A 14736-nucleotide genomic window follows, 5' to 3' on the forward strand; every position below is an offset into this window, starting at 1 on the left:
ATGAAAATTCATACTATCCACCCAATATCTACTTCTTTTGTGCATTTCGTATAGAATTTCGCACCTCGTAAAATTTTTTTTCTCCTCTCTCTTTCCAATTGGTTTAAGTCCGAAATTAGCATATTTTGCTCCAAGATTTCAGATTGATTTTTCAAAGAAGAAGAAAAAAAGAAAGGTACTACTGTACTGACCACACGAAATAAGTTATATATCTTAATGGCCATCTGATTACATGAAAAAGATATGTGCTCTCGCATAAGTACAACATAACCTTGTCGGAATCCATCTGAATTCTATGTAATAATTATTGTATTTGGATGAATAAATTTGAAATCAATAAATTTTAAATTATAGTTTTATCTTTAACAAATAAACTGATAAAATCTTAAATTCATGTCTTATTTATTTACACGATATTTATATAAAAAAATTAATGCTTTTGAACTTGAAAATCATTCTGATTAACAAAAACCACCATATACACATATAAGCGAAATATTGAAATTTATGATACTATTTCTCTAAAACTATAAAAATATATTTGAAATATATCACATAACATAATTCAAAAAAGAAAGAAAATTCAATACATACATCAAATATATACAGTCTGTCTCAATAATGGTAAAGGACAGGAGGGAATCCAACATTCCCTGTGTTTGGCCATCCAATAAAGTTACAAAAATTAATCCATATTTTAAAAGAACAATGGGAATCTCGATAAAAGCAGGTTAGAGATTAGGAAAAATGGTTTAGGTCACCTTCCCATGACCAGAAAAAAAGAATTTGGCAAGGTTTCCAAGAACATGACAAAGGGAATCCTTGTTTTGCTGCCCAAATTCATGCAGTCTTGATTTGTAAAACAATTGTTATGCGCGTGATACAATCTTGATTGTCTCCCTTTCCCTCTAAATAGCCATCCTCGAAACGGACTGACTTACATTTTTATTTGAAAATTATAATATTTTGAAAGCAAAACTATTTTTTTCCTTATATATTTACCTATTTGAGATTTTGATCATCCATATTATCAAATTTTAGTATTTTTCAACATGTGATTGTCACATCAACCTTCCAGATAAAAAATTATAAAAAATACAAGGCTAAAATTGAATTTTGACAACATAAATAATCAAAATTGCATATAAATAAATATATAGCACTACAAATACAGTTTTCTCATTTGATTTTTTTTTTTCAAAAAAAAATAAATGTATTGCAGATATCTTTATATATAATATTTGTTCTCCTATAATAATATAGATCAAGATTAGCATGTGACAAAGCTTTTTAGACGTGATCATTAGAGCTTCTTTAGCAATTAAAAAATTCCAATTTGAGTCACATGATTGCCAATATGACTCGAGACTAATGTAATCATTCCACTAGATTATTGAGGCAAATTTCATACAATCTACATAAATAGGGATCCAATAAATTGTCAAATTTTGTAGGAATTACATACATCTACACCGATCATAATCATAACACCTCTCTCTAAAAGACAAAATTCGACAAAACTTTCACTATTACAAAAGGTATCTAATTGGTGCGAGGCATTGGATTTTTTCAAATAAATAACCTTAATTCGGGCAAAGTGGGGGACCGAAGAAGTTTAATTCTTCCAATTTAATATATTATTGTTATTTTTTTTAAAAAAAAATCATACTTATAAACATACAATAAATATATCGACATTGATATTTACAACAATTATATCGTTAAATTTTGTATTGAATTTATCATGAAATTTTAATAAATATAATTTTGTATTGAAATTTTTGTGTTATAAAAATCTCGGTGGTTGTACAGTTCATACGAGTCTTACAAAAATTAAAGAGAACTTTTAAAAAAGAAAGCCCCCACGCCTTCTCCTTTACTCAAATCACTGTATATTGAGACCCATGCATTTTTATAGCGTGGAGAGAACTTTATGATTGTATGTAGACAAACATGCTTCTCTTTTTCTTTCTTTTTACTTTTCTTTTTGTTTTCTATCCTTTTTCATTTTAAAAATGTATAAAACATTTAATAGTCGATGAGTAAGTAGAGGTCTCGACAATTATATAGGAAAAACTTTTAGGTTATGTTAGTATATATAATAGAATTATTAATACCCTAAAAATTGTGTTTTATGCATGGTTTTTTTTTTTTTTGAAAGGTTATGCATGGTTAAATTCGGACCAAATTCAAGTTTTACAAATTTAAACGAATTTGAAATTAGTTTAAACGTTGTTTTGTGTTATATATATTTGATAAATGATCACCATTTTGAAAAAATTACGAAAAAAATTTAAATTTATAGTAGAGGATATCACTTTGAATTTAAATTAATAGTCGCCAAAAACACTAACTATGGTTAATTAATAATTTATCAAGAGATAATCACCCAACCAAATGTCATCTCAAGATATTTGAAAATATGTTGGGATTCATCCCTTTTCAGTTTTCTATTTTCGAGATTTGATTAAGATTTTTAGTTATCGAATATTTAAAAATAAAATCATGGAGATATGCATGCAGTTTAAAAAAATGGAGAATATGTAGTTTTAACCAAAAAAATAATAATTAATTGGCCAGGAAATTAATTAACGCATCAGGTTAAGACCCAACGCGGAAATTTTTTTTAGCAAATATGAGAAATTAATATAAGAATACGAAATGAAAGATGAGACTGACCCATGTGAGAGAATATTCGGGATATATAGATTCACTTTTTATTTTCAACTTGATTTAAGTATTTTATTATATTAAAATATCCATTTTTTTTAAAAAAAATATATCCTAAATTTATACATTAAAGTAGATACTCTCGAACTAACTAACTAATTTATTTGGTAAAACCTTATTTAAAGATTCAATTATTCTTTCATTATATAACTTTAATTGATAGATTTTTTTCTTTTCTAAAATATAATTTTTTTAAAAATTTTTTTAACAACTTTTAGATCTTTAAATAAAATTATAAANGTAATTTAAATTAAAAATCCAATTTAAAAATGAAAGATATTTGTTTATAGACTCTAAATTATAATCCAACAAAAAATGTCATTTGTTGGCTTGCCATAACACATTAAATTTTATCTTCATCTGTGATCTAGAGTAAGAAAACTTCACGATGATGATTTCGTATCTAAAGATGATAAGGATATAATGATATTAATTTAATTTAACAATGATTTAATATCAGAAAAAAATCATAATATTTTTTATTATTCATGTTCTCCCCATTTATATCAAACAATTATTTATTACTGAAAATAAAAATAAAACAAAAATAATTTAAATATATTAATATATAATATTTATAAATATTTTAAAAATTAATTTAAATGCCTAGGCGAGGTGGGAGATAGCCATCCTTTTTTAGAACATTGATATATATAATGTAGGAGAAAATAAGTTGTGATTAAATGTAATTATTAAATTGCCTAAAAAATGTAAATTATTAGTTTTCTATGGACTCTGTTGGATAACTGCTGTAATTTATTGTGCCAATCAATGAAGTCTGAGTATCATGCGTTGACTGGTCAAATGTGACTTGATAAAATAAAATAAAATAAAATAATAGATTTTATAAATACCAAACAAACGATATAAAAACAGAAAGCAAAGACATTGCGGTTAATCAAAAACAAAGATATCGAGTGTTTAAACGAGCACTCGGTGTTCGATTAAAAAAAAAAACACGAGATAGTAGAGTCCCGTTTGGTTTTCCTGCTAGTTCGATTTAGCAAGACACTCAATTAGACATTTTACTTCAATATGTATAGAGTAATCGAAACAGGTTAACTAGAGTCGTTGAATCCATTGACATATAAAATAGGTGAGTTAGATTGAAAATATTTCAACCCGTTAAAACATGCTCGTCCCCATTAAACAGCGGGTTACAGGCCTACAACGGGTTATGTTTGTAATTTAGATGCCGGTGAAAATGGTTGGGCGGGCGGCGAATGGCCCCTTTTTGAGAGTGCTGCGTATACATGACAAGAAATAATATAAAAAGAATTAAAATCGAAACAACAAAGAGGACCTAATGGAAAGGAGGGAATTGACCAGACAGTAAGAAAGAAGTGCGTGATTCGTCGGGGGAAAATGACAAAAAAGTCCGAGTGACTAGCCGTGTTGGATCTAACACAGCTGGGCATAACTGTCCACTTCTTCACAGACAGCACAGCGAGTGGTAGACTGGTAGTGGAAGCAATGGACTATTGTGAATCCAAAGCCTATTAAATTAAATATATCTTATATATTATGATTTTTTTTTGAAAAGGATATATATTATGATTAAAGAGATATATCTTTGCAGGACGATGGTTTATGATGATGAGTTATAACCCGTGATGTTTCAAATTTGAGACGATATCGAATCCTCGATTAAAAAAAAAAAAAAACTAAATTTTTGCAATCTCGGAAACTACATTACCAAGTAAAACATTGCATGTTTTCTCTAATTGTCTAAAGACTGATTGATCACTGCAATTCAGTACGCAAAAAATGGAGAAAAAATTTAATGTAATTTTAATATTGATAATGTCCTAGTAAAATTTATAAAGTGAATATGTAGGTATGTTATTGTGACGGGATTTGGATTCTAACAAATTCGATGGAAACGCAACAAATGGAGACAAAGATGGGTCATATGTAAAGTTAAGTGGCATATCATTCATTGCGTTTTGTTCGTGGAAGCGTCTCATTCAATTTAAAAAGAGGAATTCACACCATATAATTATTGTGAAAAATACATTATTTTTTTTGTCCATTTTGTTTTGGCAATTATGGCTCAATAGTGACAATTGGTTATGGCCGTGACGAAAATGGATGGGTACAACAACAGAGATTGATATGTCACTATCTCTATTTATCCTTAAATAATATAAATAAATAAATAAAAGCTCCAAGTTTTATATTGGTAAGCTAATATGCATAACTATAGTAAAAATAAGAAATAAAATGGAAGGATATGATTTTTTATAAATTTTTTGTCATTTTTTATTTTTATTTGTGGAATCATGAATCTTTTTATTGAGCGAGTTGCTAAAGAAATTCGGATTGGGCTTTACAGTTTGGAAAGGACGTTTACAAGCCCAACATAATAAGGCCGTGAACCGATCCAATTACAACCGAACCAAATCCATCCAATTATAATTTGTAACAAAATCGTCCTACTTTGTTAAACCTAATTTTCTGTTCTTCCCTTTCGCTGCTCAATCTCAACTCAAACTAAACTCTCTTTCTCATATATCAGAGCGATTTCGCTATTGTATTACTGCATTATATGCGGAGGTAGATATGGAAGCTGTTGATTCACTCAGGAAACTTAAGGAAAAGATAAATAAAAAGAAAAGGAAAGAAGAAAAGACAGAGGTGGGAAACTCCTTGTCTGCAGAAACAGGTATTGATCGTTGCAAATTGTTGTATTTCTTTTAAAATTTCAATTTTTTGTGCGCATGTCTTTTTTGTTTACGCCACGAATCATGCATGTTAGCCATCTTTGTATGGTGTGTATCATATGAGGGCTTAAAGAAATGTTACCGGCAGAGTTTATTTGATATTTTTTATCCTTGCGGTGAAGATGAAAACTGATTTATGGGGATTTTAATTTGTAGGTTTCGAAGGAAAAGTTGATGATTTGATGCCTTTCTGCTATTATTTTAAACTATACCGGTGTTTAATTGATTAGTTGTTGCTTAGATGGAAACTTTTTCAAAGTTCGAGCGAAAAAGAAGAACAAGAAACGTTCAGATGATATCACCAACAAAGTTGATGCCAAGGTATTTGGATTGTCCAATGTCGAAGGTAGAGTAATACACCTGCATATTTCAATCATTGTCATACTTCAAAGTTAAAATCACTTTTTGTTATGGCACCAGCAAATGAAACGCCGGAAACAAATGGAGGAAACAACAGGTGTAAGAGAAATAACAAAAAAAAGACGGACGAAAGAGCTAAATCAGGTAAAGATTAAACAAATACCTCAAACAATAATGCCATGGAAGGCTAACTTTCTGTGAATAAAGACGCTGCGAATGAACAAAAAGATAAATTGCAGAATTCGAGGCAAAAGGGGAGGAAAAGCATTGAATATGTCAAAAGGGCTGATGCAATCAACGAGGCAGAGGATGCCTTTGAACGACAAAATGGTATGTAAATTTAGTGGTAACCGCTACCAACGTCATTTGTGAATACATTGGCATATAATTTAACTTTATGAAACATCTATGTGGTATACCAACCTTCTGTTCTTTTTCTAACATTAATTTTACCTCCCATTCGCTTGATGCTCGAACATGATGATGCATGCGGATATGGTGAAGTCCGAAATCTTCTAGGGAAGGATTGACATGATTCTTTGATAAATGGCTTAGAGGTGATGTGAGGACGTTTTAACTATGTTATTATGAGTGGTCTGTAGGTAGGGATCTGGGATTCCACATTTGAACAGGCTGGGTAATAAAGGTAATGTCTACTCTCTCAAAAAGCCGGGGGGATCTTTTGAATATTAGCTAGATTGTTTGCCAATTGTGCTCTGTTATTCCTGGAGACTTTTTTTGAGCATTTTAATGATGTCCCTTTTTGGAAAAAGGGGATTCCTGAATATTTGGAGTTTGGAAGCATGCCATATGACCAACCAAAAATAGGAACACCACCTAGGAGGTCCAGTCAACCCTCAGTATTCAGGATCCGAGCACGAGTTTGTGATGGACTTGCAGAAGCTTATTCCCCTGTACCAGAACCAGCCCTCGGTAGCCCAAGAAGCCTTGTAATGCAGTGACATATTAACAGCCATTTGTATCTCTTAACTCTTTTTTTTTTCTCTCTTTCTCCCCTGCATATTTCCGGACTCAATGCTGGACCCAAGTCACACAACTAAGTTATATCAGTTAGGTAGCAGAATTGTGTCCAGGTTCAAATTTGGATGTGGCCGTGGAGTGATGGAAATCAGCCGAATCCTGGCTTTTGGGCTGGCTTTGGCCAGTTGCATTGGAAAAATATACATGACCCCTCATTTGAAATTATACGACATTTGACTTAAAATTGCGACTTATGATCATATCCGGTATTATAATTCTCAACAGCTTCATGTGTTTTTTAAGCCTTTTGAGGATGTGGACCGGTGGTCAATCACGACCTACTTGTTTGTGCACTCCTGGTGTGTGATTTTGATGGCCTGTTACGTATTGGAGCACGTGGACTCATAATTTGAATCTGATCAAATTAAGATTGATTTTGTACTCGATACTTCTGCCTCTAAAATATAACGAAAAAAGCTATATTAGTATCAATATTCCATACGTATATAGACATTGAACTGCAAAACGATGTTATTGTCATTTTGTCAGATGAGGAAATGGCTTTGACTACAAAGCTGGAAAGCAAAGATCATGATACAAACTCTATAGGACTTGATGAGGCTGATACAAGAAGCTTCAAATCTAGTGGTAATTGATTGCACTAGCCACTAATCTTCATTATGACCATGCCTTTCTGGCGTACCCTTGACTTTATGCTATCGTATTAGTACTGGGAAAAAATAATTGTGGAATTTGTTTTGTCTAATGGTAGGAAAGCCAAAAAAGTCTGCAAAACAGAAAAAAGAGAGAAAGGTACTGGGTAAAGATTCATCACAGGATGATTTGCTTAAGAAGAAAGGAAATGTTGCAGATGATGAAGTTGATCAGATGTCCTCAGGAGACGAGGACAATTCCAAAGGAATGAAAAGTATGGTACCTTGTATCAGGGGAAATGTCTAGTCCAATTTATTAAACAATTTGGAGAATTTGTTTTCCTTAAACCTTCTTGATCTGAGTTAAAACATTTTTGTCTTTTCATTAGAATGGGTTATGCAGTACCATCAGACCAGACCTGGAATTAAGGTACTGCAAGAAAGGATTGATGACTTCATAACAGCACATGAGGCACAAGAGGAGCAGGTATTTAATATTTATAGTGCAAATTTTTAAATTTTTTTTAACATCTTTCAAATAAAATATGGTCACGATAAGTTAATTGAAGTACACTTTTGTTTTGTAAGCTGAGGAACTCGCTCTATGGTCTGTCTTTAGATTTTCCTCATTCTTTTTTCTTGCCAAATTTGTATAAATTGTCCTAGCTCATCAATTAATTTTGGCCCGTATTTGGTTTTTTCCCTTTTCTGCACCTTGTCACTCTATTTCCTTTTACCATTGATGCAGGCAAGAAAGGAAAGGGAAGCCCAAGCAGCAGAAGGTGGGTGGACTGTTGTTGTACATCATAAAGGTAGGAAAAAGACTACTGAGGCTGAAAGTGGAATTGCTGTTGGTTCTGTTGCCCAAGCTGCTGTTCTAGATAAGATGGCCAAAAAGAAGAGTAAAGACGTTGGTTTAGACTTTTATCGGTTCCAGAGAAGGGAAGCTCACAGAAACGGTATGCTTGAATTCTTTTGAAAAATTCTTTTACTTGGTAGTTTATGAACCTGATACTTTTAATTTAAGGGTTACACATCCATATCAACAATGTGGTGGTTGATGTTTCATTTTTTTTCCCCGGGGTTGCAGAGATTATGATGCTGCAAAGCAAATTCGAGCAGGATAAAAAGCGGATACAAGAAATGAGAGCTGCCAGGAAATTTAGGCCCTATTGATTGCACTTTTTGGCTTTGTTTGATTTACATCTACCAGTGTATACTTCCATAAACTGTAGCATATTGTAATGGATACAGGCTGATTGTCGGATTCCTCTGTTTTGGGTGATTGAAAATTAATTTAGGTTGCGATTACTTTGGAATATATTTTGTAGGATAGCTTATCCTGTTATTATTTACAATAATTGAATAATATATAAAGTGATAATGAATAATTAATAATATGTTTAGTTTGATAAATTAAATTGCGATCAGAAACTGAAAAATCTCAACTTTGTCATTTTCTATCTATTTTTACCGACCAAAGATTGTAGATGAAGTTCTTTTCTATTTTTTTTTATCCATTTATACGAACCAAAGATCATTTTTACTTCCTTAATCGAATGACTATCAATTATGCACAAATCCAATTATTAATGAATATTTGATTTTAAGAAATAGATATTAATGGGCTTCTGAGTTTAGAAAAAGTTTAATTTTTTTTTTAAGTAAACATAGAATGAGTTGTTTATTTTATTTTAATCACTTAAGTTAATATAGGTTTATGCACTGATTGGTTCGAATGATACCATAACAGGAAAATTTGTAACACAACAAATTGAAATTTTGAGATAGTATGCAACAGATATTCTCACACAAAACTTACTCGAATATTAAATAAATATATATATCATTTGCTACATCGGCTCATTTCGAGCCTTTTCCCTTCCCGTTGTAAAATAATAAAAAAAAATATTATTCAAGTTTGTAACCAAACCCATTAATATACCGATATTCTTCCAACCGAGGTTTATTATTAGACTCCAACCCAGAAGTTATTGAAATTGCATTTTCACTCCTAGTATAGTCATCATTTGCAAAACATGGGAAAAATCTTCTGGAAAAAATCCATCTGCCTGCACTGTCCTCTTATCCGAATATTTTATCTTCCCTTCCCAAATCTCGCGAAGAGAGTAATCTGCTCAACTTCCACTAGATACCCCTCTTTTTCCTGGAAAGTTAAGGTATATTCCCCTTGCAAAGCCACTGTATTCTTTTGTTTCGTCTGCTTTTGGTGAATTCTTGAGGCAAATCTTGGACTGGGGTCATTCTTAAAGCTAATTGAAACTTTATTCTGTCAAATATGGCATCTTTTCCTCTTGTTTCGAATAACGGGTTCTTTATTACACAAGAAAAATTGAATCTTTGTGTTGGGAATTTCAAATTGTTGAAGGGGCGTAGAACTCTGTCTTGTTCATTGTCCAAGAATGGCTTTAGTTCTGTCTGTAAGCCTTTTGCGGCATTGAGTTATAGTTATAAGCCTCAGCATAGGTTGTTGTGCAGCAAAAATGGTAGCTTAGTTTTCAAAAAGAAGAAGAATTTTGATGCCCAATTGGTTAGAGGAGAAGATACTGAATTTCGGAAGAAGTTTTCATTAAGATTGCGCCGTAGGAAACGATTATCATGGAGAAGATTGGCGAGGGCTTCCATGAAATCTACCTTAAACGACATTCAAACATTCCTGCGAAATAATGTTAAGAGATTGACCCTTTCTACTTCCGTACCTATATTACTAGGTCTGTGCTTTTTGTTTCTTAAAATTACATCAATGTCGGCTCCACAAGTTGTTCCATATTCCGACCTGATAGCGAGCCTTCAAAATGGATGTGTGTCCAAGGTTTTGTTTGAGGAGGGTACTCGTCGCATATATTACAATACACAAATGTTGAATTCTAAAGATATCGTAACCGTGGAAGATAGATCACTCTCTCTTGATGAGAATGTAGTTGATACTAATGACAACAGTGATAGTCTTCGAAATAATCTAGAGGAGCAGAATATGCCAGGGACAATGAGAAAATCTCGGAAACCATCCCCTACTTGGCAGTTCTCTACAAGAAAGATTGATCATGATGAAAGCTATCTTCTGGGTTTGATGAGGGAAAAAAGAACCTCGTATGCCTCTGCGCCTCAGTCGACTCTGATGTCTATGAGGAGTATGTTGATCACAGTGCTCACTTTGTGGATTCCTTTGATTCCTTTAATGTATCTTCTATATCGCCAACTTTCTGCTGCCAATAGTCCAGCCAAAAAAAGAAGACCTAGCAACCAGTTGGTTTGCTTTGAGGATGTGGATGGCGTTGATTCTGCAAAGGTGGAGCTTATGGAGGTTAGAATGCTGAAGCTTCAAACTGTACGCAGTATTAAGAATTGCGAATACTCAGATCTGAAATTTGTCATTGAATTCTTAATTACCTAAGAAATACTTATAGCTTCATGATTATAAATTGCTGTTATAATTCTTTTTTTAGTAACTTTAAAAGTTATAACTCTCACCTTATCTCACTCTCATTATCTTTGCTTCTATTCAATACGATATTATTAAGGAAGAGCCATTTAGAGCAACAACCACTGTCTCATGGTTTATATTTCTCATAGTTCCTTAAATATCCTTTAGAATAACCACCCATGATATTTTGTTTATTATTATTTTTTCAATTTTTTTGAAACACTTGGGTTGCATTTGGATTGATTTATTTCAGATCCGTGAATTTAAAATGTATTAAAATGCATTTTTATAGAATAGATAAACAAGACAACAAAGTTGAAATCCATCTCTTGTATGTTTATATAGTGTTTAATGTTAATTATGATGAATTTAAAGTTCAACCAACAAAGGAGACATTTGAAATCAATTATAATTTGTGTGGCTAATGTGTAAATAAGGAAAATATGTATTTAAGATCTATTATTTAATTGTTAACTATAAAATTATAATCAAAATCTATGGATTTGAAATTCATGCATCCAAATGAAACATTAGTTTATCTAATCAATAGACGACTGATTAAATTCTAGTATTGATATGCATTGTATCCCGAACATGTAATAGGTTACGCACGTGTGCTAAGTTGGGGCTAAATAATGTGTCCAAAAATACTTGTAAAAAATTGATAATACCTGCTAAATAATATTTCGCCAAACTTTTGCATGAATGTTTTTGTTTATTCCAGAGAAGTAAGTTGGCATTTTGCGCTTTTTCATAAATATTTCTGTTAATTCCAGATAAATAAGTTGACATTTGTTTTTCAGTCTGTTTCTTCATCTGAATTCTATAATTGTTTTGTGATCGCGCATAGAAAGTGATTTATAGATGCTTCGTAAGTGCTCAGCCTGGACCTACGGGTAGAAAATAACTGTTATTTTACTGTGGTACTGATGCTATTATTTTCTCATAGATAGTTTGTTGCCTCCAAGGATCAATAAACTACAGCAAGCTAGGGGCAAGGTTACCTAGGGGCGTGCTTCTTGTAGGTCCTCCAGGAACAGGAAAAACATTACTAGCCCGTGCAGTTGCTGGAGAAGCCAGAGTACCTTTTTTTTCAGTTTCTGCTAGTGAATTTGTGGAGTTATTTGTTGGAAGAGGGGCAGCTCGCATAAGAGATCTTTTCAAAGTTGCAAGGAAGAATGCCCCGTCAATTATTTTCATCGATGAGCTTGACGCGGTTGGTGGGAAACGTGGAAGAAGTTTCAATGACGAAAGAGACCAGACATTGAACCAGGTATTACCTATATAACTATATCTAGCTGCAGGTTTCCTCCTTTTTTTTTATAAAAGAAAATTTATTCGGTTTTCATGTATTGGTGATAATTATTTTGTGACTCTAGACTCACACAAGGTTGTTGTTGTGGATATTAACATGAAACAATATTTGGAGTGAGTTTAAATGAAATTATTGAAGTACCAATTATTAGTAAGCTCAGAAATCCTGGCTTTGATACTATTATCCACAGGAACTTGTATTCCAAAAACAATGTTCTTATAGTGGCATGAAACGAGTTTTGAACACATTCCGGGAGGTAGATATGAAATTTACCTGTTTATTAGTCAATTTGCATGGCTAGATAACGATGGAGAAAATGATTATGGCGATACTTCGATTTGAATGCATATGCATTATATTGTTGAATTTTATATAGCATCAATACGTTAAAGAAAAACATCATACAAAAAATCATTTGCCTGGTTTAACCATAAAGATCTATATCCACGACAAGCATTGAATATGAAACAACATCAAGATAGTGAAGAGAGAATGTGACACCACATGATTTGTGTGGTTTGACCATAAAAGTTTGTCCCCACGACACAATGGCTAGAGGGCTAAAACTCTTATGAATATCTCTTAATTTAGAATACAACCATCACCCGTTTTTATGGTGAAACTGTGAATTTGAAAATATAGTGAGATATATATGGTACTAAACATTTCCCAAAACTAAATCACCATAACATCGTACCAAAGATACATCATAATCCTAATAGTATTAAATCTGATTCTAGATTATTTGTTTTAGCAATAATTATTAGTGTTGCTCGGTACATGTGCTTTTACAATTTATATTTAACTAACTTGCCAATTGATACATTTCTTGATGTGGATTATGTTATGATGTGCTTTGCCTGAACTACCCCTAATTTCATGTGCTGCCTTTCTAGTTGCTGACAGAAATGGATGGCTTTGAGTCAGATATAAATGTAGTTGTCATTGCCGCAACAAATAGACCAGAAGCATTAGATCCAGCCCTTTGTCGACCTGGTCGGTTCTCAAGAAAAGTATACGTTGGGGAACCCGATGAAGATGGAAGGAAAAAGATTCTGGCTATACATTTGAGAGGAATCCCCCTTGACGAGGACAAACACCTTATTTCCAACCTAGTTGCGTCTCTTACCCAAGGATTTGTCGGGGCTGATCTTGCAAATATTGTCAATGAGGCTGCGCTGCTCGCTGCTCGCAGAGGTTAGACAGACTTTATGTTCAAATTTACAAGGCATTTCTATCTTAATGCATTTTGAGAACTGCCTCTTCCATTCTGTCATGCAATTTTCTATCGATGTTGCACTCAGTGACGTGAGATTCCTTTGGTTTATATTTGCCATTAAAATTATGGCACTGCAATTTAAATTTCAGAGCAACTTAAATTTCAGAGTAAGTTGCTCCTTTACTCTAGAGCGACCGAATAAAAGAATAGCTTGACACTATGAAAGCCACTGGGAATACTCTATAATACAGAAAGATGAAACCACCTGCATATTAAAAAATTAGCAAAACCAAGATTTTACTAGCAGTTGCTCACTGGGCACTGGTTAATCGATTTTTTGTCAATCTCTGATTGGGTCCATTTGCTTCATTTATATTTAAACATCATATAATACTGATTTTTGCAGGCGCTGAAAGCGTATCGAGGGAAGATATAATGGAAGCTATAGAGAGAGCAAAGTATGGGATAAATGAGAAGCAACGGAATCCCAACACAATAAGAAGGGAACTTGGAAAGCTGTTTCCGTGGATGCCTTCTCTTATGGGTAGAGACGATACGGGACAAGATGGAACACAAGGTCCTCTCGGCTATCAAACTCTCGCATGATTAGACGAGAAAATAAGGTTTCTATTCTATTGACAGGGGAATCATTGACTGGTCACTCATTTTTTTGGAACATGAATATGTAGCACCGGCAGTTTTGTTGCCTCTGCTTACTGTGTGATTTTGGCGTTTCTGTTTATTTTGATTTTGCAGCACAAAGTTCTAAATTTCTTGGAATATTTACTTTCCTTGTTTGTTTAGGATTTAGCTTGTAAGTTTTGCAGATTATATTGCCTGGACGAAATAATATTGGACTGTGATACATGAAAATCTTTACCCGGTTTTCAATCATACAATAGTTTAAAAGTCATGATATATTTCTTGCGATTAACATAACCTTGCGTAATATTGGGGACAGTTGATCGCCTTATGGCTATGATGGTTGAACTCACCTGTGAGTCATTCACTCGCGAATCTAGATTCGATTAGATAGCCGAACTTGCATTGTACAAAGATAGGCCTATGGTCATCTGCAAAAAATTTCTTCTCTAACCAGGTGGCTGACTGTATCTGCTTGACTACTTGCATCATAGTGGACAAGGTAATTTGCAGTTCTTGCAAGATCTCCATAAATTAGCTGGTTTGGGTAATCAGACATGTTAACTAAACAAATTACAACAATCGTTTAAATGTGAATGGCAATACAAGTCATTTTCAATATATGCACTTTCATCCTAATTCTTCTCTCACCACTTTATGCTTCAAAT

At 32.9% G+C, this 14736-nt stretch overlaps 2 protein-coding genes across 4 annotated transcripts; both read left to right on the plus strand.

Annotated features, from left to right (window-relative positions):
• The first annotated feature begins 5062 nt into the window (after positions 1-5062).
• Positions 5063-8765, plus strand: LOC140973788 (uncharacterized). Of its 2 annotated transcripts, none has more exons than XM_073436857.1 (9): positions 5063-5395; positions 5713-5774; positions 5874-5957; positions 6053-6143; positions 7344-7442; positions 7567-7722; positions 7837-7934; positions 8196-8406; positions 8538-8765. In XM_073436857.1, exons 1-9 carry the CDS (start codon positions 5293-5295, stop codon positions 8621-8623), a joined length of 990 nt encoding a protein of 329 aa, XP_073292958.1. In that variant the 5' UTR covers positions 5063-5292; the 3' UTR covers positions 8624-8765. The 2 variants fall into 2 exon arrangements, with proteins under 2 accessions (XP_073292958.1, XP_073292951.1); XM_073436850.1 differs by having other exon boundaries at positions 5151-5395; positions 5695-5774.
• A 674-nt stretch (positions 8766-9439) lies between these two features.
• On the plus strand, positions 9440-14313 carry LOC140973801 (probable inactive ATP-dependent zinc metalloprotease FTSHI 3, chloroplastic). Of its 2 annotated transcripts, XM_073436870.1 has the most exons (4): positions 9449-10772; positions 11842-12165; positions 13104-13404; positions 13833-14313. In XM_073436870.1, exons 1-4 carry the CDS (start codon positions 9747-9749, stop codon positions 14030-14032), a joined length of 1851 nt encoding a protein of 616 aa, XP_073292971.1. In that variant the 5' UTR covers positions 9449-9746; the 3' UTR covers positions 14033-14313. The 2 variants fall into 2 exon arrangements, with proteins under 2 accessions (XP_073292977.1, XP_073292971.1); XM_073436876.1 differs by lacking the exon at positions 11842-12165 and having other exon boundaries at positions 9440-10772.
• Positions 14314-14736: the final 423 nt, after the last annotated feature.

The sequence above is a fragment of the Primulina huaijiensis genome, chromosome 1, assembly GCF_012295235.1.
Source record: "Primulina huaijiensis isolate GDHJ02 chromosome 1, ASM1229523v2, whole genome shotgun sequence".
Classification (NCBI taxonomy): domain Eukaryota; kingdom Viridiplantae; phylum Streptophyta; class Magnoliopsida; order Lamiales; family Gesneriaceae; genus Primulina; species Primulina huaijiensis.

Coding starts and splice junctions, on each gene's coding strand:
- LOC140973788 (XM_073436850.1), top strand. CDS start 5,293: ATGGAAGCTGTTGATTCACTCAGGAAACTTAAGGAAAAGATAAATAAA. Junction 5,396..5,694: donor CTCCTTGTCTGCAGAAACAG/GTATTGATCGTT, acceptor GTTGTTGCTTAG/ATGGAAACTTTTTCAAAGTT. Junction 6,144..7,343: donor TGCCTTTGAACGACAAAATG/GTATGTAAATTT, acceptor TCATTTTGTCAG/ATGAGGAAATGGCTTTGACT.
- LOC140973801 (XM_073436870.1), top strand. CDS start 9,747: ATGGCATCTTTTCCTCTTGTTTCGAATAACGGGTTCTTTATTACACAA. Junction 10,773..11,841: donor CAAAGGTGGAGCTTATGGAG/GTTAGAATGCTG, acceptor ATTTTCTCATAG/ATAGTTTGTTGCCTCCAAGG. Junction 13,405..13,832: donor GCTGCTCGCTGCTCGCAGAG/GTTAGACAGACT, acceptor TGATTTTTGCAG/GCGCTGAAAGCGTATCGAGG.